Source organism: Dama dama, chromosome 5, assembly GCF_033118175.1.
Source record: "Dama dama isolate Ldn47 chromosome 5, ASM3311817v1, whole genome shotgun sequence".
In the NCBI taxonomy this organism is placed as follows: Eukaryota; Metazoa; Chordata; class Mammalia; order Artiodactyla; family Cervidae; genus Dama; species Dama dama.
Window position 1 is genome coordinate 114,157,296 of NC_083685.1, and position 23,672 is coordinate 114,180,967.

At 53.5% G+C, this 23,672-nt stretch overlaps 1 protein-coding gene across 1 annotated transcript; it reads right to left on the bottom strand.

Annotated features, from left to right (window-relative positions):
* Nucleotides 1–6,649: 6,649 nt before the first annotated feature.
* Nucleotides 6,650–14,348, bottom strand: C1QL1 (complement C1q like 1). Its single transcript, XM_061141230.1, has 2 exons — nucleotides 13,684–14,348; nucleotides 6,650–7,821 (listed from the first exon to the last, which is right to left on the bottom strand). Exons 1-2 carry the CDS (start codon nucleotides 14,278–14,280, stop codon nucleotides 7,642–7,644), a joined length of 777 nt encoding a protein of 258 aa, XP_060997213.1. The 5' UTR covers nucleotides 14,281–14,348; the 3' UTR covers nucleotides 6,650–7,641.
* Between the last annotated feature and the right edge of the window lie 9,324 nt (nucleotides 14,349–23,672).

The window sequence follows — 23,672 nt, forward strand, 5'->3', positions numbered from 1 at the left end:
GCGACCATCCGAAGAATGAACTTCAACCCGGCGGAGGCAGAGAATGGCCCACTTGGCTTTAACAGTGTCAGGATTATCATGGACAGACTGTTGAATATGAGTAGCGACACTTCAGGGCACCGCTGGTCAGCACTGTCTCCGTCCTCCACAGCGGCCAGCTGCTTGGATTCTGGTGGGCCGCACTCAAGCGGATCCCCAACCCCGGGTTCTGTGGAGGTGGAAGAGAGAGCCTTGTATTGTAGTCAGGAAGTCTGATTCCAAACACTAGTGACGGAATCGTCAATTAGTGCTGAGACTGTGGAAGTCACTTCCGCTTCTCTGGCTGCTTCTTTCTCATCTATAAAATGGGACAAATATCCTGCCCTTCCGATTTATCAGAGCATGGATGGAAAACCGTCTTAAGCGTCATCATATGTAAGGGGATAGCTATCTAGTCTGATTAGGATGAAGCAGTGGTGGCTGTCAGGAGCTAGTTGCTCCACCCTTTCATTAGTCTGATCTGCCCCGACACAGGACTATAAGCAGGTCGAGGCATGCAAGAAAGCAGGAGGCATAGTTTCCTAGCAGATCTACTACGAAGATAGTTCAGTTCAGTCGCTCAGTCGTGTCCGACTCTTTGCGACCCCATGGACCACAGCACGCCAGGCCTCCCTGTCCATCACCAACTCCTGGAGTTTACTCAGACTCATGCCCATTGAGTCCGTGGTGCCATCCAACCATCTCATCCTCTGTCGTCCCCTTCTCCTCCCACCTTCAACCTGATCTCCTTTAGGATGGACCGGTTGGATCTCCTTGCAGTCCAAGGGACTCTCAAGAGTCTTCTTCAATACATCAATGTTCAAAAGCATCAATTCTTCGGCGCTCAGTTTTCTTTATAGTCCAACTCTCACATCCATACATGACTACTGGAAAAACCATAGACTTGACTAGTTGGACCTTTGTTGGCAAAGTAATGTCTCTGCTTTTTAATATGCTGTCTAGGTTGGTCATAACTTTTCTTCCAAGGAGTAAGCGTCTTTTAATTTCATGGCTACAATCACCATCTGCAGTGATTTTCAGTTCAGTTCGGTTGCTCAGTCATGTCCACCTCTTTGCAACCCCATGAACCACAGCACGCCAGGCCTCCCTGTCCATCACCAACTCCCAGAGTCCACCCAAACCCATGTCCATTGAGTTAGTGATGCCATCCAACCATCTCATCCTCTGTCATCCCCTTCTCCTCCTGCCCTCAATCTTTCTCAGCATCAGGGTCTTTTCAAAAGAGTCAGCTCTTCACACCAGGTGGCCAAAGTATCGGAATTTCAGCTTCAAAATCAATCCTACCAATGAACACCCAGGACTGATCTCCTTTAGGATGGACTGGTTGGATCTCCTTGCAGTGATTTTGGAGCCCCCCAAAATAAAGTCTGCCACTGTTTCCACTGTTTCTCCATCTATTTGCCTGAAGTGATGGGACCGTATGCCATGATTTTTGTTTTCTGAATGTTGAGTTTTAAGCCAACTTTTTCACTCTCCTCTTTCACTTTCATCAAGAGACTCTTTAGTTCTTCTTTACTTTCTGCCATAAGGGTGGTGTCATCTGCATATCTGAAGTTATTGATATTTCTCCCAGCAATCTTGATTCAAGCTTGTGCTTCCTCCAGCCCAGCGTTTCTCATGATGTACACTGCATACAAGTTAAATAAGCACAGTGACAATACACAGCCTCATTGTACTCCTTTTCCTATTTGGAACCAGTCTGTTGTTCCATGTCCAGTTCTAACTGTTGCTTCCTGACCTGCATGCAGGTTTCTCAGGAGGCAGGTCAGGTGGTCTGGTATGCCCATCTCTTTCAGAATTTTCCAGTTTCTTGTGATCCACTCAGTCAAAGGCTTTGGCATAGTCAATAAAGCAGAAATAGATGTTTTTCTGGAACTCTCTGACTTTTTCGATGATCCAGTGGATGTTGGCAATTTGATCCCTGGTTCCTCTGCCTTTTCTAAAACCAGCTTGAACATCTGGAAGTTCATGGTTCACGTATTATTGAAGCCTGGCTTGGAGAATTTTGAACATTACTTTACTAGCATGTGAGATGAGTGCAATTGTGCAGTAGTTTGAGCATTCTTTGGCATTGCCTTTCTTTGCCTTTCTTTTGGGATCAGGATGGTAGAGTCACTATATAATAACTGGTTGATCTGACCCAAATTCCATTCACCTACCTGAACTTCTCTACTACTCTTTGTTCAGTGGGTTAACACTGTTGGTTTGGTGAGAATAAAATGAGACAACAGGGCAAAGATGCTGTTATTATAAAGCTACAAGAAAACCAGGATATTCTTGCCATCTTTGCTACCCAAAAGAAATAAAACTGTCAAAGAATGACTTTCAGGGAATTCCCTGGTGGCCCAGTGGTTAAGACTAGGGCTTTCACTGCCATGGATCTGGGTTCCATCCCTGGTTGGGGAACTAAAATGCCACAAGCCACACAGTACAGCCAATAAAAAGCAGGAATGACTTCCAGCTTAAGGATACCCTCCCTCCTCACAGGGATATGCGTTTTTACAGAACTTTGGAGTGTGGTTGAAGGCTTGGGGTCCTCAGGAACCACCAGGGGAATAGGAACCTTTTGTGCCCTGTAGCCAAGTATTTCCTGGTCCTATTCTGCCCCTAACAATTAGCTGGAGAGGATGAGGTGAGTCATAGTGAGGCAAGGAGCCAAGGCTGGCCCTCCTATGGGCAGTGGAAAGGGGACACTTATTTGCTTGATCTTTTGGGGCAAGTCAGTTAGCCTCTCAGAGCCTCAGTTTCTGCAGTTATTTTTTAAAAAAGAATATAACATTTAGCTTGTTACAGGGATTAGAAATAATATAGGTAAAGCAACTTGCAGACATTCAATGAAGTGGTAATGGGGGTTCTTATTCATTCAGCAAGCATTTACTAATATGAGACAAGTGGGCTAAGAAGATAGGGAGGTTGATAAACACCCAGCTCCTACACTCAAAGAGCACGTAGTCTATGGAGAAATCACCCTATTAAACAAGGACTAACAATGACGTGAGAGATGGGCTATAATGGAAACATCTAAGGATGTCAGAAGGAAGTGACATGAAGCTGGGGTTTAAAGGGGGAGTGAGCTTGTTTGACAAATGGATCACAGAGGTCAAGAGAAAAGAATTTGCTTAATAACATACAAATAGTTTCTCATGGGACTTCCCCGGTCATCCAGTGGTTGAAATTCTGTTCTTCTAATGCAAGGGGTGATTTTATTAGGCCCATTTTTCAGGTGGAGAAACTGAGGCTCAGAAAAGTGAGTGTCTTTTCCTGAAACATAGCCAGGACTTGAGCCCAGTTTTTCTAACTCCAGTTGCTGCATGTCTGTTGAGTCCTGCTGTCTTCGGTTCTAGCTCGGCCCTTAACTAGCCTGAGCAACCTGGAGTTTCTCTCTGAGTCTCAGTTTTTCCAGCTGTGTAATGGGAGTTACCCATTCTGTGGCTTTGATTCTCAGTTCTGGCAGATGGGGCAAATAGGGAGCATGTGAAAAGCACAGGGGTGGGGAGCCCTCTGGTCCCTTTTCCCTCAGCCCCCCAGCTGCCACCTCTCAGTAACCCTTCCACGCGCTCCCAGTCCCAAACATGTGTAGACTTTTCACTTCCACTTTATTATCACTTCATTTGTAGGATTTTAAGGTTTGTTACCTGGAAGGGAGCGAGGCACTCACACCTCCAGTTCCGCTTTTCAAATATACCTTCATCGCTTGTGAAAATAACCTTATTAACAGCATCTAACCTGCTACCACTTATGGGGGCACCTAGATAAGTACATGCAGAAGGGACCACAGCAGGGTAAACAACACAGCTAGCTGAAGTAGCACAGCCTCTGGACCCCTGTGGTGTTCTCCCAGCTCATGGGGGTCCTGGAGCTGTTGTCAGGGTCAGTAGGATGTGGGTGAGCCCCAGAGTAGCCTTGAGCAATTGGTCCTTGCCTCCTGCCTCCTCTTCTGGTGCTGAGATCCTCCAGGAAACAGCTCCCATGCCTCCGAGGCTCCCCTGTCTCCTGGACGCTTGTCCACGATTGATTCTCTGGGCAGCTTCCCCTCCGAGCAGTAAATGAAATATCGGTTACCAGGAGTGAGGCGGGAGGCAATTAACCCCTAGACCTCACCCTGGCAGATGTGTTTGTAGCAAGCTGAAGCGGAGAGCTGAGCGCACCTGCCTGGCCTTCCTGCAAAGTCATCCAATTAGGGTAGCCCCCAGCGGTGGGCTCCTGCTGCCTCCTCTGCTCCCCATGACCCCAGAAACCAGGGTGGCATGGACTCCGAGGGCTGAGAGCCGTCTGGGCACAGGATGGCCTGCCATTTGTCATGAGGGTGAGCTCCGGGGGCACTGCCACCCTCACACTCCCTTGGCAGGGAGATTATTCATTAATTAATCACACATCTTTTTAAAGGGGAGGCGGCCTGGGGAGGAGTCTTCCTTCCTTCTTCTAGAGTGGAACCGCCATTCTGCCTATCCAGCCTCCTTCCCACCTGCCAGCCCTGCCCCATGGAATGTTTCTGTGCCAGAAATGCCCCTGACTGAGGAAGAGGGGAGACACACGCTTGCTTTCAGGGAACCCCCAGTCCCAGGGCTGGTCTCAGAAAGCCCCAGTTATATAGAAAAAGCACAGCGTCTACCCTTGGAGCCGCTGACAGGGCAGCCATACTCTTTGCAACTGGGAAACTGTCCCCCCTCCATCCCCAGTCTCTGGGGATACGCACCTCACCCTCAACTCACCCAAAGCACTATCTTTGAGGACCCCCCACTCCCGGTCTGATGGAAGAGGCACAGTCTCGCCTTCAAGTTTCCCATTCTGAGGGTAGAGACAAAGTCATTGTCATCAGGTTGGCCAAGTCTGAGGGGTACAAAAATAGACTTTGCCCTTAGGGAGCCCCTGTCTGATGGGGAGATGCTCCCCAACCAGCCGGCACTGCCAGACACTCCTGGTGCCCTGCACAGAAAAAAAAAAAAAAAAAGTCCTTGGCTTCAGTCCTGTCCCAGTTGCGTCACAAACTTGCAGCCTGACCGTAGACAAGTCACGGATTTTCTTCAGACCATGCTTTCCTCATCTGCAATGTGGAGATCTTAGTCCCATCTCAAAGTGACGTGAGGATCGGCCAGTCACCAGAAAGAAAAGCCAGTCAGCCAGGCACTCCCTTCAGAAATGATTAACATGCTTTTCGCTGTAGCAGAGTCCTAGGCCAGTACCTGTGGTCTCTGGGAGAGGGCTGGGGAGCCTCCCAGGTGCAGTGACTGGATAATTTGGGGCCAGCGCGGCCATTAAAGAACCATAAGAGGCTGTGGGTGGCACTGGGCGGGGGGGGAGGGAGTGGGGGGTTGCTGGCTAATCTAATCAGGCTTCCCAAGGAAACTCTCTTTCCAGCCAGACCTGCCAGGGGTTTTATTGGGTTTGTGGGGACCCGCAGATTTCAATCTCCAGACCCCACAGGGGAGGAACAAGTATTAAGCTAATTTTATTAAATGGCCACAGCTGGCAGTAGGGGGAAGTAGGGGAGAGGAGAGAGGATAAAGAAAGTCATTCAAGTCTGCCAGCCATGACAAGGGTCCATACATGGGGCCTGGCTGGGAGGGAGGCCACCCCTCCTTCCTGTCTCTCCAGCTGAGCCAGCAGGGGGTGGGAGGGGGAAGCCAGATGGGAACTTTCCCTCAGTGTAGAGCCTTGGGATTCTCCAAGAGGCTCAACCCATGGCTGCCGCCCAGGGCAGATGCTTGTAAATCCCATCAAGCCTCCACAGGACAGCACTGGAGTGGAAGCACTAGGCTGCCTCCAAGCCCCCCTTCCTTGGTTCTGCTTTGGAAACCCCAAATCTTTATGATATATGGTGTGCTGGGTAAGAGGATGGTCTTTGGTTCAAATACTGATGTTTGCTCCTTCCTAGCTCTGTGACTATGACAAAGTATTTATCCTCTGAGCCTCAGTTTCATCTGAAACGGATATAAAAACAGCATCCATGTTAAAGGGCTTGGGAGTATTCCTTGCCAATCCACTCCCACCCCATACACATTTCCATGAGATAATATTTATAAAGTTCTTATATGGTGTCAGACACAAAGTGGATGTTCTCTAAGTATTAGCTATTATAATTTAGCAATGCCCTAACTGTGTGCAACCATCATGGCCCCAGTTATAGGAGATGAGGAAGGCAGTGACGAGGCAAAGAGATTTGGTGTGTTGTCTCCAGCGAGCAAGGGCTTCTTGAATTCAAGTGTAATCAAGAACATAGTGATTGTGTCTTATTTAAAAAGGTATTTAACCTCTTTTGAAGAAGAATAAAATCTACCCATCCAACCTCCCAGTGCTCTTGGAAGACTTGGATGAGAAGACTTGAATGAGAAGAAAGTGTCACTCACTTTCACTTCAGGTATGTGAAAATGTGTGTTGGAAGGACTGTGTTGGACTCTTTGCCACCCCATGGGCTGTAGCCTGCCAGTCCATGGAATTCTCCAGCCCAGAATTCTGGAGTGGGTAGCCATACCCTTCTCCAGGGTATCTTCCCGACCCAGGGATTGAACCCGGGTCTCCCGCACTGCAGGCAGATTCTTTACCATCCGAGCCACCAGGAAGCCTTTGGCAAATTTTAAAGTGATGTATAAATAATAAAAGCTGTGTTTATTGAGCACATACATGATACCTCTTTAACCCACAATCAAGTGAGATAGTTCTCATTATAATGAGAAAACTGAGGCCCAGGGGTGAAGTGCTTGGGCCAAGGTCAACCAGCATTTAATACTAAGCTTGTTTCTTTCATTGCTATCACTAACCCAGAACTGAGTCAGAAGAGAGTGACTTAGCCAGCATCCTACAGGATAGCACTGGGGCCAGAACCCAGGTCTCCCAATTTAAACCTGGCTGTGCCTGTGCAATGCTGATAGACTTTCAAGGTCAAAGAGATGGAGCTTTTCCACCCGGGAAAATGATGATGTAACTAGGCTATCTCCTATGCCTCTTATTCCATTTGCCCGGACCCTCTTGGGCCATGGTGGGCTTTGGGCCCCTTGGCCCACCTCTTCCTGGAGCACCTCTGACTCTGGCTTTTCCCAGATCCACGGGAAACTTCCAGTAGACTCATTCCCCGTCTGGAGGAGTGCAGGGTTCATAGTCCCCTCCTGCAACTCCTCTCCAGGGCACAGTCAGAAAGCCAGCGGGGTGGAAGTGTTTTATTATAGCTTTGGTCAGACGGGCAGCAGCCGGCCAAGGGCTGTAGCTGGGAAGCCATCCAGCCCCCAACCAACCCCTCCCCCAGGCGGCGCATCCCCAGAGCAGGTGGGCAGCATCCGCATCACAGGGAGGAACCCGCCGAGGCCTCTCTCCCACCCCTGCTGGGGCGGGCTGGTGGGTAGGGTGGGCAATAAACAATCCTACTGTACAAATATACAGCGCGGGCCGGGGCGGGGACGGTCAACACCGCCTCCCGGGGAACCAGGACAAGGGCGCGCTGGACCCGGCTGTGCGGTGAGCCGGCGGGAGGGCTAGCTGCGGCCCGGAAGGTGTTGGGGACGGGCCAGGGGCGTCAGAGCCGGGAGGGCTGCGAGGGGGTGGGCGAGGACGGGTCATCCTTTACCCCACCCGGAGGGGGATCCCCGGGGGGATAGGGGATGGAGGAGCTCAATCGGAGTAGATGATGAAACCGGAGAAGGTGCTGTACTTGTTGCTGTTGCCGCCGTGCGCTTTGCCCCCGTCCAGTTTGATGAAGACCTCGTCCCCCGCGTCCAAGTGCAGGATCACGCTGTTGCTGGCGTAGTCGTAGTTCTGATCTGCGTCCTGGGCGATGGCGCTGGCCCGCACCTGCGGGGGTTGGGCCGTTAGGAGAGTAAGGGTATGTGTGAGAGGGTAGGGGAGGAGAAGGGAGAAAAGTGGGTCCGGGAGGGAGGGGGATTGTCAGAGGTAAGGCAGGGAGAGAATCTGAAGGGTCCCAGAGCCCCACCTGCAGCACCATCAGGGCTCTCAGCCTGCTGTCCTCCCATCATCCCAGCACTGCCCTTTTGCAATCCTGTGTGTTTTGGGAGGGGGTTAGAGAGGAGCCTTGGATTTCTAGGGCAGGTGTAATCTGGGTCTGAACTGGCAATGTAATTCAGTGTAATTGGCTTCCTTAACTCCCCTAGGTCTCACTGTCTGGCCCACTGAAGTGTTAGCCACTCAGTCGTGTCTGCCTCTTTGCGACCCCATGGACTGTAGCCTGCCAGGCTCTTCTGTCCAGGGATTTCTCTAGGCAACAATCCTGGAGTGGGTAGCCATTCCCTTCTCCAGGGCATCTTCCCAACCCAGGGATCAAACCCGGGTCTCTTGCATTTCAGGCAGATTCTTTACCGTCTGAGCCACTGGGAAAGCCCCACTCACTGTCTGGCCCATTGAGGACCTCAGCAGTGTTTTCAGGACTCCCCAGCCTGGAACTCTTGCTTGCAGAGAGGAATTCTCTGGACTCCCAAGGGATGGAGGGCCACCCCCTCTCATCATTCCTTTTTCTCTTCTTTTAAAAATTATATATATATATATTTGGGCCGGGGGGGGGGGGGGCATGTGGCATGAAATCTTAGTTCCCCAACCCGGAATCAAATCCATTCCCCCTGCAATGGGAATATGGATTCTTGACCACTTGACAGTCAAGCAAATCCCCCTGCCCTGCCACCCACCCTCTGGTTTATTGCAATAATGATGCTTACATTTCAGTCACATCCACCCATTCTCATGTCAGTGGCTGGACAGGAGGGTGCCCCTTGGCCTTATAGGTCCAGGCCTGGATCAATACCAGGTGCTAGTAAGCAACAATCCTAGTACTGAGACCTTCTGTGTGGATTCCTTGTCTGAGGTCCATTCTGTGTCGACTCCCTGTCTGAAGTCCATTCTGGAGTCTTTCACACCAGAACAGTGAGATGGAAGGCCTGGGAATCATTTCCCCACCCAATGCTCAGGCTGGGCCTGCATCCCACCTCAAGGAGTTATAGCTACACCTGTGACTATTACCCCATCCCAAGAGGACTTCTGGCTCCTCCAGCATCACCCCACAGTGGTAGAAGGTGGTAGAAAGGAAGTGGATGGGAAGAAGGGAATCATCCCTTCTGAAACCTTAAATCCCTCCGTGATCCTCAGTCTGCTCTGATATCCTTGCTGGTCCTTGTTTCGATGGAGGAGGGGAGGGACAGGCAGGAGCATCAGGAGGGGCAGGGGAGTGCCAGCCTTTGGATTTGAAGCCTGACACATCATTGGTGGGGGAGAGCTATAATCGTAAGATATTGAGGATGTGGGGTGATGGACATATACTCTCCAGGCATTCCTTTCCAACTGCTGAGGCCAACGCAAGTCCTGAGCCCTCTGATCTGGGGCCTCTCCTGGATATTCTGAGTGGAGGATGGGCAGAGAGTCTGCATTGAGTGGGGTCCTGTCAGCCAGGCTCCTCAACAGCCCCTATCCATCCTGCCCCTTCCCCGAAGGCAGCACCCCCAAAGGCTGATAGTCAGGGCTGGACCAAGCCAGATCAGGAGAGGGACCCATCCCCCCTTCTAGGCAGGAGGGAGCACTGTAGGCCTGCTGTGCCAAAGCTGCTGAGTCAGCAACAATGTTGCACTGGAAGGACCCGACATATTTGAGTGCAGTCTGCCACTGAAAGCCCAGATCCCTTCAGCCCCTTTTCACCCCTCAAGCTTATCTCATCCAACCTGGGAGGGAATTGTTTGGGGGCACTTAGTTGGGAAAACTCCTGGTCCAGCTAAAGGTGAGGGGAAATCAAACGAGGGAGAGATGCCGTCTAAGGAGCTCGGTTTCTCTGTTTAGAAAATGGATGAGATCCTCCCTCACCCACTGCCACCATTGTAAAAGCCTTTTGATGGCAAAGGAAAAAAATTTTTTAATCTTGATGGGGTTTTGAGCTACTAGGAAGGAGCTGAAAACAAGCAGCCAACTTCTGTATTGTTCCCTGGGCCCTAATCCTGGTGGTATTTATTATTACACATGCATTTCATTATCTTTGCTAATAAATTACTTCTAATAACAATTATTTTTATTACCCAGATTAATTTAGCCTTAACTCATTAAAACAGTGTGCTTCTTAATAGCCAGATCCATTAGAATACAGTTATCTGTCATCAGGAATCTCCTGGTGATGTGACAGGCATCAGAACTGTTATGCTTATGTTTATTATTTATTCATCACCATGATTGTTGCTGTGATTATCCTAATTATCCATGGAGGCAGGGAGAATTAATGCTCTTCCATCCGTAGACGGTGGGGGAGCCAGCAATGGAACCCAGGGGTCCTGATTCTCTGCCCAAGACTGGAAACAGCAGAGGCATCCAGTCCCTCCTGGGGGGCGAGGGGAAGTCTGGGGATTTCATTTTGTTGTGGAAGTGGGAACACAAGTGTGGGACTTGTCATGTGGGGGTGCGATAGAAGCACCTCCTCAAGGGCTGCCAATAAGTGAAACTGAGGCATTGGTCTGATTAGAGGTCTGGAGTGGGGGTGGGATAGGGGCCAAGAACCCAGGAAATGTGCCGCTGCCCCCAGAGCAAAGCTGGGGTCTTGGGTATATAGGTGTGGCTCCCACGGGCAGCCAGCCTGGCCCCTGTGTGCTTTCACACAATGCCTGAGTTCCTACTGTGCAAGGCGCTGTGCTCTGTCCTGTGAAAGGCATTAGAGGCCAGAGAGGACAGCGGCGAGATGGTGGGGGGGGGCGGGGCAGGGAGACCATATCCCCCCACCAGCGAGGCTGATCCCCAGTCAGATCTTCGAACCACAGTCCCAAGTTTACACACCCCACCACCTCCCCCCTCACTCAGACTCTGGTGTCCAAGTCCCTGCCCATTTGCAATACACCCCTTCCCTAGGCCCTGACTATCCTCCCACAGCCCCCATTCCCTAGCCTGGTGTATCAGTTTCACATCCTCTGGGACCCATCTGAACTGTGGATCTTAGAAGGAACCCCAGGGAGCTTATCTCACTCAGGGCACCGGCTCCAGCCTAGAGTCCCTTCCTCAGGCTCCTCAGGGCCCTGTGTCGTAATGACCCAGCCTTACTGACATCTGGCTGTGCAGCGGTGACTCAGAGTTATCCCTAGGGAGAGGGCCTTGGCACCAAGCAGGAAGGTGCTGACTCCCCGCTTTCCCCATCTTGCCCAGGGAAAGACCAGGGCCCAGATGCGGCTCTGCTTTCTAGAGGAAATTCTGGAAGTCTCTCTGCAGGCAGGAAGCCAGGAAGGAAAAGCACAGAGCCCAGGGCTGCCCCTGGTCTTGAAGGCGCGGGAGGAGCCGGCTCCTCCCTTCTGTTCCCACCCATTGCCCAGCCTTGTCATTTTTGCTCCCTGCTGGCTTGACTGTCCTCTTCCACCTCTGAGCCGGCCTGTCCCCACACTTGACCTTTCATTTTCTCCCTAGCTGTGTCTTCTCCCCTGGGGGATCCAGGTTAGGTTCATCATCCTCTCCCCTGACCAGGTTGGTCTGAGCTAGGGCCCATTGTCTCACTCCCTCCAGCCAACATATCTGAGGACAGGAGTGTCAGTGGGCTCCCGGTCTCCTCTCCCTCACAATAATGCCTGGGGCATGTTATTGTGTGGTCACTACTGTCTCCCCTGCACAGACCATGAGGTCCTGGAGGGCAAACAGACTGGACCCCTGGAACCCCAAACCTGGCTCCTACTCGGAGCTCAGAACTAGTCATATGGAATGACTAGTGAGAGGAAATGAGTCTCTTGGACAATCTGGAAGAAGTCACAAAGGATGTGGGGGAGGTCCAGGGCCTATCACCCCACTGTCTGTCTTGGATTTGTGTGTGAGGGAGGGGGGCAGGAAACGGTCTGAGTAACTGTTAAAATACTGGGTCTCTGAAACCCCTGGTTAAAGTCACCTCCTTTCTTCTACCAGCCTGTGGTGCCACCTCCTTGTCAGGCTCTGCCAGTGCCCTGCCCCTACTAGAGGGGTAGGAAGAGCCTTTTGAGTCAGTTTTACCTCCCAGTGACTGAAGCAAGCACACCTGCCCCCAGCACCCACCATCTTTGGGGCCTCCTCTTGTCTCCCCTCTGGGGCCCTGTGGCACCTTCTTGAGGAGCCCAGTAGGGCCCACTGGTGGCCTGGTGACCACCTCCCTATCCAGGCAAGCTGTGGTCCCAGCCCCCTGAAACCTCGACTTGGTGCCAGCCCAAACTTTCTTGGGGAAAGGAAGAAATTCCATTGATGAAGGTGACTTTGTTGAATCCCTTATTGGTGATTAATAAGGGGAATTGTGGGGCTATCTGCAGAGAGAGTCCTTACTGGATACTGGGGCCTCCCATTTGGTCAAGAATGAAGGACAAAGAGGAGAGACACAGGAAGCCTGACAGACACAAGTGGGAGAGATACACCCAAGGATTAAAGAGGGGGATTAAACACAGGAGTGGGGGACCAGAAACCAAGGGAGAGACAGATCGGACTGGTAGACACAGGAGAGAGGCAAGTACAAGAGGTGGTGAGAGGGGAGAAAGAGGAAGAGGAAGGGGAGAGGCAGAAACAAGAGGGAGAGCAGGCAGGGGAGGGAGGAGACGGGCAGACTTACAAGCACCTGGTAGGCTTTTAGCTGACTCTCAGGCCTGTCCTTTCCCCACCCCTAAACAGGTTCCACCTCGGGTAGTGCTGCAGTGGGAGGGTTCCAGCAGGATCTTGGGTCTCAGTCACAGGAGATTCCCTCCCAACTCCCACTAAAGCTTTAGTTCTGATCCTCACAGGCACCTGCTTCCACAAGGATGCTCTGCTTGACTACTGCAGGGGCCCCAGGTCACCTGTGGTCTGGGAGCACTGGGAAGGGAGAGGGAATCAAAGCGAAAGGAGGTGGTAAAACTGTCACCCTGGGGCAGGGTTAGGTCAAGATTGGTCCTGGGGCAGCAGTTCCAAGGAGAACACCAGGCATCGCTGGTCCCAGGTACCAAAGATTTCATGAGCTTGGTGCCTGCCACTCTGGTCTCTCCGATGGGGATTGGGAAGGAAGAGGATCCCCTGACACCCCAGGAATCAGGAACTGCAGCTGGGAGGCAAAGAGGAGGGGGAGTTTCCACCTCTTTGTCCTGCTTCAGGAGGAAAAACTTTTCCCTTCTGGCCATCTTTTGGGGCGCTTAGCTCTGACACAGTGGGAAGGGGCCGCTCAGCCCCGGGTTTTGCAGAGGGTGGCAGATCTGCCCAATGGTCCCTTCCTAAGGGCGGGGGACGTACTGTAGCTAAGGCTTTGTGCGCTTGGCTCCCTTTGCCTTTGTGCGCAAAACATCCCCTACAGCTCGCCTTCTCCGCTTGCGCGCCTAGCGGTGCGCCCAAGGGCCCGCGGGCGCAGACGCTGCCTTTCCCCAGAGCCCATCCTGATGCGGCCCCTCACCGCTAGCTGGTATCAACCAGAATCCTAGCTCTGAGATGCTGTTTCCCACCGGCCAAGCCCCCATGGGCCAGTCCGCGCGGCCTGCGCTCTGATTATTAGTTGGATGTATTTCCCGCATTTCCGTGCCGCAGGTGCCCAGCAGCACTTGCCTTGGAGCCGGCGCCCAGGAGCCGAGGAGTCAGGGGTGCCCGCTAGCCTGGATCATCCCCGCCTGTAACGCCTAAGCCGCTCCGGGTCTCCATCTGCGCCCGTCCGTACCCGTGGGCCCCGGGCTCCCTGGGTGCCCTGCCCCCAGGCCAGCCCCATGCCCCCGGCGGGCCCACCTGGCCGTTCTTGCAGAGGTCCGCCCACATACTGGTGCCATCGCCGCCGCGCATGAGGACGTGGTAGGTGAAAAAGTAGGTGCCGGGAATATTGCACGTAAACTTGCCACTGGTCGCGTCGTAGTTGTTGCCGAGGTTGGTGACCACGTCGTCGAACTTGAGCACCTCGTAACCCTCGTGAGGGTTCTTGAGGCCGGCGTAGAAGGCCACGCGCGGCACCGTGGTGTAGGTGGCCGTGCTGATGGCGCCGCTGCCCCCCGCGCCCGGCAGCCCGGGAGGGCCGGTCTTGCCGGGCTCACCCTTCTCCCCGGGTGGCCCCACAGGCCCCGGAGGACCTGGGTCCCCGGGGGGCCCAGGAGGGCCTGGCTTGCCTGTGCGTCCCGGCTTCCCCTGGGGGCCCTGCACCAGCGTGGAGGGCGGGGGCGCGCCGCTCTGCTCGCTCAGGGCGTCGCCGCCGTCGGGCCGCGCGCCGGCGCCGGGGCCCCGCGCGGGGTAGGGGTCGCACACCATGCGGCAGGTGCCCAGCATCTCATAGTGGCCATCCGGGCCTCCCGAGCTCACCAGCACGGGGATGAGCACCACCAGCACCAACAGCATCACCACGCCCGCGGCGGCCGCTAGCAGCGTCTTCCGGCCGGCACGGAGCCTGGGGAGCGCCGGGCCGCCCGGCCGCGCCGTCGGGGCAATGGTGCCGGCGGGCGGGGGGCGCGGGCGAGGCGCCAGCGCTCAAGGGCGGTCCGGCTGGACTGCGGGCATGGGGCCGGGCCGGGGGCGCCGCGCTGCGCTGGATGCGCTGCCGAGCCCAGCCGCCGGCTCCTGCCTCGCGCCTCCCTCCCGCTGCGCGGCCGAACTGAGCGCGGCGACCGCCGCCTCCTGCTGGATTCCTCCCGCCTCCCGGTGCTGGAACCACCGCCCCCTCCGCGCGGTCCAGCCCCGCCCGCTCTGCGCCGCGAGGGGTGGGGCTGAGGGCTGGGCCGGCGCCTAATTGGGTCGTGAGATGTGTGGCTCCGCCCACTTAGAGGGGCGGGGCCCGGGGCGGGGCCGCCGGGTAGAGGGCTGGAGCCGCGAGACCCAAGGCGAGCAAGAGACTGAGCGTCGGAGATGGAGAGGGGGCTAGAGTCCGGGACAGAGGAGAGGCTGCCCTAGAGAAGGGAAGAGTAGGGACCAAAGAACGAGTGGAAGAGGGGGCCATAGGGAGAGCTAGAGAGCGCCGAGGGTGATTGGGAGAGGAGAGGCCTCGAGGGTCGGGTATGAGGAAAACCGTGAGAAACAGAGGGAGAGGAGCGAGGGGCCACTGCCCGCAGGAGGCGGGGGATGCAGTAGGGCGCCTCGGTCTTCAGGGGACAAAGAGCGATTGAGAGGAAGACGGAGTGGGGAGCCAGAAGGAAGGACAAGGAAGAGTGTTATGAGCGGGGAGAAGAGGGGAAGGCAGGAGGGCATCGATGGGGCGAGTCCGCACTCGGGCCTCGCAGATCGCCCATTTGGGTGATGGGGGTGGGCCGGTACGCCTGTCAGGGTGCCCACAGAATTCCAAGTACTAACCGCGGCTGCTCCCTCCTCTTTTTTTTTTTTTTTTTTTTGCACCTGGATGTTCCCAGGACCTCATTACCCCAGCAGGAGCGTGATCTTCTACCCACACCTCCTTAACCTCTGCTTCTTCCTCCCTGCGCTCCAGGCCAGGTCAGGCTGCTTTTTCCTGGGGATGGGGCCAGGGACTCCTCCATCTTCCTCTGATCAATTCCTTCCTCCCTGCTTTTAGACAAGGGGGAAAGTGGAGCACTGAGAAAGTGGGCACCCCAGGTAATTTCTCCATTCTGACCAGTACAGACATGTCCTGGGTGGTGACCCCCCCAATCCCGGCCTCCAAGAGGAGGGGTTGCTCTTACCCAGCTCCTCGGCTCTGCACCCTCCTTCCCCACCTCCAGCCTCCTGAGCTTATAACTCTTTTCTCCATCAGATTGTATGAGGCAATCCTTTTCCTCAAGTGCAGTAAAGTGTTTAGGTTGCATAAACTAAAAGGCGTCTGCTTCCATCAAAATATTTGTCACATTATTTGAAGCCCAGTTCGTGCTGCTCCACTGCTCCTTTCACTCTCCTCTATCCAGTCTACCCGGGTGGGCTCTGCCATTCAGAGGCCACTAGCTGCTGCTAAAAGATGACCCTCCAGCCCCTTTCCTTTCTTCCTTCCCAAAGCTGGGATTGATTATCCCCACCTGCGCCGGGAGGAGGAAAGGGACAAGAGGATGTCAACTCAGGGGTGGTGAGATAGGACCTTTCAAGCACAGCTGAGCCTGGTTAGAGTGATCCCCTCACCATGGAAGGAGCTAAAAATGCAATCAATAGCATTTATTCAGAGCTGACAGTGTGCCAGGCCCTGTGTCGAATGCTTTACATACGCCATCACAGCAGATCTCCACTGCAATTCAAAGAGGAAAAGCCCATCATTATTTTCATTTCAGAGGGAGCACTGGGGCTCTAGGAAGTTAAGAGATCTGCCCAAAGTCAGGCAACTATTAAGGGACAGAGCCGGCATTCAAACTGGCAGCCTGACCCCAAGCCCCTCCAACCCTCCTGTTGGGTCTTTGGATAGCATTTACTGCCCAAAGGGAGGTAGACTTCGAGCGCAGGAGGAGGAAGTCAGTGAGACCTCCCCAGGCTCAGGAAGAGTAGTCCTGACTCTCTGCTGTCTGTCTGGCCTCCCGTCTCCCACGGAGGTTTTCCCAGTATGACTCCCCCCAAGAGTGACAAGCTGGTGACCCGAGGGACAAGTGTGCGGTCATCGGCGTGTGATATATACAATCCCCCCTCCCCCCGCCCCCTAGTTCGCGCGCACACGGGTCCCTCCTCCGCTATGCCACTGGGGCTAGTCCGCCACCGGGAGTCCTTCCAGAATCCGCCGGTGAAACTGCGGCTGGCCGCCCGAGGAAGCGGAGGGGCGGGAGCACTCACCCCCCGGCCTCGCCCGGGTGTCCCAGGGCGCGATCGGCGTGGCAAGGCGGCCCGCCCCCCGCCCCAAAAGAGCGCCCGCTCCCCCGGCGCGGTGTGGCGTCTCTGTCAGCCCAGCCGGATTCTCCCCGCTTCGCTGGAGTGGAAAATAACGGCTTCAAACTTTGCAGAGAGGAGCTGGTGCCAGCACTTTAATTAACAGCCATCTTGGCCTGTGAGCCTGGGCCACCGCCCCGTGCCTCCCGGGGCTAGCGGGTCGCGCCCCGGCCCCGCCCCGGCCCCGCCCCGGCCCCGGCAGGAGAGGGACCCCCGCCGTGGCGCTCAGAGCCCCTTCATACCGGAACGCCAGGGCCTGGCTGATTGGGGGACAGGTGCTGCCTGGGGACCCCTCTCCCCAGGTTCATCCCTAAGGACCTCCAGCCCTTCCACCCCACCCACCCCCAACCCTCTAAATCCTGACAGTTGATGATTCTGGGGTTCCAGACCTGCGTGCCAGTCTCAGCTGGTGATTTTAGGCTAACTAGCAGCGCCTCAAAGGTATTCTTCTGGAAAAGGATTGTTGTAAGGATTAAATGAGTTATCATGAAGGTAGCAAAGCACTGGCCTCAGTATTTGACCCTTATTAGGCACCCAGTAAAGGGTGGCTAATATAATTATTTCATGTTAAGGCCCTTCTACCACTCTGGGCGTGGGGTCTACTCTTCTTGCCTTTTTTCCTACAAATTGCTGTGCTGGTGCTAGGAGAGGAGGATAATGGCCTACTATGCACCTGGATTCAGAGACAAGACTAGATGAATGAGGAAGGAACCCAGGAGTTCTGGCTCCCAGGCCTCTTCTTCAACCACATGCCAAGCCCAGGGATCCGGGTTTTTAGCAGAGGAAAGAGGTGAGCCCCAAGGAAGGGAGGAGGGGAGTGCCATCTGTAGCTGGGATACTGCCCATGCTGGGAGCTAAAGGTCCAGCTTGGCTTTCCTTCCTCCTACAGACCCCATCATTCCAGAGGTGAGGCGGGAGTACTGGGCATTGTGGGGGAGTATGGTGGATGCAGGAAAGTGGGTAAGGCTCTTCTTTGATGCAAGGCTGACATCAGGAAGCTGGCTGGTTGTTCTGTGGTATTTTGGGGTTCTTTGAATGAATGTGAGTGGGTGTGAATGTGTAAGAGACTGTTTACGTTCGTGTGTGTCTGGGTTTCTGAGTGATGAAAGGGAGTGCAGTGCCCTGACTCATGGGCTGGCAAATCTGCATTCATTTGTTCACTCAGTAAACACTTACTGAAAGCAACTAGCTGGGCCCTGGGAGGTGGTAGTGGTGGCGCGTCCCCAGATGATCAAGACCTAAGCAGTATTCCTGAGGCGCTCACACTTTGGCACGGGAAACAGGCAGAAAGAAATGATAAACACTATGATAATTATTAACTTTTTAAAAAGTATTTACTAAAAATAAAAAAAAATTAAAAAAGTATTTACTAAGCACAAGATATTTTTTAAATTAATTTATTTATTTTAATTGTAGGCTAATTAGTTTACAATACTGTGGTAGTTTTTGCCATACATTGACATGAATCAGCCATGCGTAAAGTACAAGATTTAAAAAAAAAAATTATTTACTTATTTGACTGGGTCAGGTCTTAGTTGCAGCATGGGAACTCTTAATTGCAGCATGTAGGATCTAGTTACCTGGCCAGGGATCAAACCCAGGACCCCGTGCTTTGGGAGCAAAGTCTTAGCCACTGGACTACCAGGGACATCCCTAAGTATGAGATCTTGTTCTAAGCACTTTACGTGGCTTATCTCATTTAAATTTAACAGCCTATTAATCATAAGTTAAGAACTATTACATAGCTTATATTAACTATTACATAGCTTGTATCAATAACCCCACCAAGTACATACTATTATTTCCCCCCTTTTATAGCTGAGGAAACTAAGGCTTGGGTAGAGGATTGCACTAGGTATTCTGAAGTACCCATGGAAAACTCCCTGCCCAGAGGACTCTATAGGAGAGGTATTATTTTTCCCATTTGTTTATTCATCCATTTGTCCATCCTCCATTTATTCTATAAGCCCATATTAGTTAATCTCATATTATCACAAGATTTAGTGATGAGCATGTAAAGTCTTCTGACCCTGTGTAGTTACAGCATATGGTAGAAACTTGGACACTTAAACAAACTACTGCTATCTAACTGGATGTCCTGCCTGGGAATGTGTGAGATGCTATAGGAACACGCAGCAGTGATGCCTAAATTCATCTGGAGGTGGGGAATCATGGGAAGCTTCCTGGAGGAGGTGATCTTTAAGTTAAACCCTGATTAAAGGATAGCTCTGGTGAAGAGGATGGCTGCCAGAGACGGAGGAGAGAGGGAGGGAGGGAGGAAAGATTATTCTAAGCAAAGGGAACAGCATGTTCTAAGGACAAGCTCGCAGGGCCTCATGGGCTGTGACAAGAGATGTATAATTTATCCTAAGGGCAATTAGAAACTACTGAAGAGCGTCGGGTGAGTGGTATCAGATTTTTTCAGATTAGAAGGATCACATTGGCTACTGTGGGGAGGAGGGATTAAAACAGAAGTGAGACCTGATAGTGGCCTGATCTGGATGGGGTGGGGGTGGAACAGGGAGCAGGAGACTTGCAGATTTCTGGAAAGATTAGGAAATGTTTATGAAATTAATGAAGGGTGGATGAGTGTTTTTGCCATTATCTGGGTACCAACATGTGCCAGACACTTTATGTACTCTTTCACTTAATACTCACTGGAAGTGTAAGGAATAAGCATTGTCATCTTTACATTGGAGATGAGGATACTGAGGCTCAGAGAGGTGAAGGTATTTCCCTGGGATCACACAGCTAGGAGGAGAGAGAGTCAGAATTAGAACTTGGGTCTGTTTGACCTTGAGTGGGGGCTCCTCACCACTCGGCCCAGCGGGTGCACACCTGGTGGATAAAGCAAGGATAGATCCTTTAGGGATAAAGAACAGCTCGAGTTAAGTCTCAGTTGTATAAAAGGGCATATTTCTGGTTTTTGGTTGATGCCACTGGTCTACAGTCCTGTCTTGGGCAGAATGGGAAACTGGGCAACAAGAGGCAGAGACTGGCTCTCGATGCCCAGTTAGGCCACCAACTTGCCTTGTGTGTTTGGAGAAGTCTATCACATTTTAGGGCTTCCATTTCTTTCTGTGGGCTGGAGAATTGTCCAGGGCAGCTCTGAGAGGCTGTGGTTCTCTCTAAAAGAAAACTCCTCATTGTCATCTGTTAAAATATTTAAAATCCCTTTGTGACATTTCAACTCAGGCACTTGCAGATCCTTCAGGGGAAAAGCCTCCATAATTGTAGCCCCTCTTTAGAGAGGGGGCATTTGGGAGAATGGAAGTTGTGTTATCACTTGGTGGGGAGGCAGGACACACCAGGCTGGGACTCGGGTTGGTGGGCACCTCCTTCAGGAGCCCCTCTCCCAGCCCCGTATCCTAGGAGGAGAGAGTAGGATGAAGTGGTCTGAGCCCAGGTACCCAGGTCACACGCAGGTTTTCAGATGCTCCTTTGCCAAAGGACTCTGGCTCTCCTGCCCGAAGATTCTAGGGAGCTGCCCAGCCCTGGGCCTCCTCCCTTGCCCTCCCTTTCTGACGGGCAGGCCATCCCAATCCTGCTCCAGGGAGGCAGCGCTGAAAAGGCCTCGGCTGTGGGAGGGGAGACCTAATCGGAGGGGCCGTCTCCCCTCAGCCCAGCCTGCGTCTCCCAGCTGCATGTATAAGTAATGAGGTTCTGCAGCCCCAACAGGAACCAATATAATGGCGGGTGCGCGGGGTCAGCCTGAGAGACAGATAGCGGGACGCGGGAGTGACAGGCAGTGCAATTATGCTGAGCCTCTTGGATAGGCAACAGAGGGAAGGCCCTGCCTGGCCAGCACAGTGCACGGGCTTCCCACCCCCTCTGGCAGGCCTCAGCTCCCCCAGAGCCCCCAAATCCCCCAGACCCAGGTGGGGGACGGCAGGGAGGAGGAGGAGTCCTGGGGAGAGGGCGGAGGAGGAGGAGGAACCTGGCTGATGGGGGTCAGCTGGCTTTCCTGCCTCCTGGGGAAGACACCCCCAGGCCTGAAGATGGGGGTGTAAGGGAGAAAGCCTCCTGCTCCCCAGGAAGACTGTGGAGGGCTTTCTCCTGGGAAGCCCTCCCTCTCCTAGAAAAAACCTTTCATTGCATTCTCACCCAGGAGAACTAGAACTTAGGGTCTAGAAAGGTCTTAGAGAAGTCTCCTTCGACAGATGGGGACACTGAGGCCCAAAGAGGGGAACTGGCTGGCCCAAGGTCATCGGCCAGTCTGAGACAGAGTCAAATGGGACCCGCAAGGGCTCTTTTTAGGACCCCACTGGTGGGGGTCAGGGAGCAAGGAGAAGAGGATTGATTGCTCACCCACATCCTGGGTGATCCCCAAAGACCCTCTGAGGGTAGTAGTGGAGGGTGGAGCTCAGAGAAGGGGGTGGAACTCTGGCTGCAGTATTCTTGGAGAGTCTAAGTCAGCCAGGGGTGGGAGGTGACCCAGCCTCTCTTCTATGTTCAGAGAGGGGTCTTTGAGCACCTCATCTTTGTACATTTGAGAACAGGAGTGACTGAGAGGGGATCTCTGAGGTGGCAGAGCTATAAGGGCAGTGGAACAGAGCAGTGGGTGTTTAGGAAATGTTGGTTAAACTCACCCTGACAGTGCCAGCTTCGTGGACATGCAACTTATTTACTGACAGAGGCCTGCACTCAGAAGGGACCTGCACTTGGGTTAATGCTCTGCTAGCACCATCTTGAAGTTCTTAACAATTTTTAATCAAGCAACTCCACATTTTCATTTCATTCTGGGGCTGGTAAATTTTGCAACTGGTCCTGCCCTGAAACAAGGCAGCCCAGCTCCTCCCTGCCCCAACATTACTCTCAGAGGCCCCAGTTGGAGGGGAGCACAGAGCTAGGAGAAGCTGGTGTTCGATGAGCTTCTGGGGGGTCCCCACCCCCTCAAAGGCTGACCCTTTCAGTGCCCCAGGTTGGGGCGTGTTTGGAGGGGGATGTCTGGCCACAAGACTCCTGGTCCCATCAGGAGTTCCCTGTCTCTTGGGAAGATGTGGCCCCTCCGCTTAGTCCCATCCCCACCGGCTAAAGTAGGAGGAACTGGTGGAGAGAGGGAGGCTTAATTAGCAACCCCAGCCAGGCAGCAGGCGGTGGGCACAGAGCAGGCTGACTTTTCCTGCTATAGATCTGCTCTCCGGGAGAGGCACTAGCCGGCTGGCTTAGGCTCTGGCTGGACTATTTTAGGAATATTCTTAACTCTTCCCACACCACTGCCAACACTGGACTTCTCTTCCAGAGGGCATGCCAGCTCCGGGCTGTCTTCCTTCTGTTCCCTTCGCCACCACCCTGGCCCCTGATCTTCCTTTCTGGCAGCTGGGAAAGACAGTTTTCTGAGGGTGGGGCCGGGTGCCTTTTGCCCAGAAAAGTGCCCATCTGTGGCCCCTGAACCCTGCACTCCTCCCCCTCCTCCTCATCACAGCTCTGGCCTAAGGAGGTTGGCCGTTTTCAGCATCATCCAGCCCTTTCTTCTCATCTCGTGAAATTGGGATAGTTGGGCTCCCCGATCCTAGTGAAAACAGCTGGTCTGGGCCCCCAAGGGGGAGATGGGAAGCCACACAGCAGCAGTTCCTGCCAGCCTGACTTCAACGCTGCATTAGGTCTGTGTTTCCAGCCGGGTGTTCCACACAGCAGCCAGAGCCCCCACAATATTGTGGGGGTCCCTGTCCTTCTTTTTCTCCCACTACAGTGTCTTGACTTCCTGGACAAACCTACACCAGGGTGTAGGTATTACCTGGGCAAGGCCAAGGGGAGTCCCACAGGCCAGAAAGGTCCAGTAGGAACAAATCTCAAATTCTAGCCAAGATGAGGAAGCGAGGTCAGCTTACAGGAGTTCCTGTCTGCCTGTGCTGGGACGCCCCAGACACCCAGGACTGTAGGGCCACTCCTCAGGCACATGCCCTGTAGGACTAGGAGCTGGAAGCTGGGAAAACTTGCTTTGGACATCCAGGCACATGACTGATGACTCCACACAATTGCTGGAAGACCTGTGGTGTTCTGACTCCCCTGCTGGGTGCTGGGTATAGAGACAACAATCAATAATCAATCTCTCAGTAATCAATAATCAATCTCTGCCTGACAAGGGCTACTCTCTTGAGCTGGTTCACCAGGATAGCTGACCACCAGCCTGAGCCATGATGTCGACAGGTCCCACCCAGCCCCTCCTCCTCCCAGTTCCCACAAGCAGCCCAGCTCTGAAAGTGACAATGGGTGGCACGTGAGATCAGATGAGCATGCTTCAGCTGTCCTCAGGGGCTACTGAGGGGGCTCTTGTGATGGGGAGGGGTGACTGAACAGCGAGTCCTCCAACCTTCAATTTAGAAAGATCCAGATGGATTTAATAAGGTTGTTGTCCTGGGGAAGATTTTGAGTGGAGAGAAAAAATACCTTCCAGGGACTCGGGGAAAATTCTCTGTGTTTTTTAAAAAGTAAGGCCCCTCAGGACTTCCCTGGAGGTCCAGTGGTTAAGACTCTGTGCTTCCAAGGCAGGAAGTGCGGGTTTGATCCCTGGTTGGGGAACTAGGATCCTGAATGAGCACACAGTGGCCAAAACATGAAAAAAAAAGTAAGACCCCCATCCCCTTGGGCTTCCCTAGTGGCTCAAACAGTGAAGAATCTGCCTGCAATACAGGAGACCAGGGTTTGATCCCTGGGTTGGGAAGATCCCCTGGGGGAGGGCATGGCAACCCACTCCAGTATTCTGGCTTGGAGAATCCCCATGGACAGAGGAGCCTAGTGGGCTACAGTCCATGGGGTCGCAAAGAGTTGGACACAGCTGAGCGACTAAGCATAGAACAGCACCCTCCCCTTACCTCGAATGAGAGACTTGAATAGGAGGCAGCAGGTTGGCTGTGAAGGCCCCCCTCTCCATCTGGTGGGGGAGGTACAGGCTTCCTGAGGCTGAGGCCTCAGGGAGGGGATTTCTGGCTCCATACTCCCCGAGG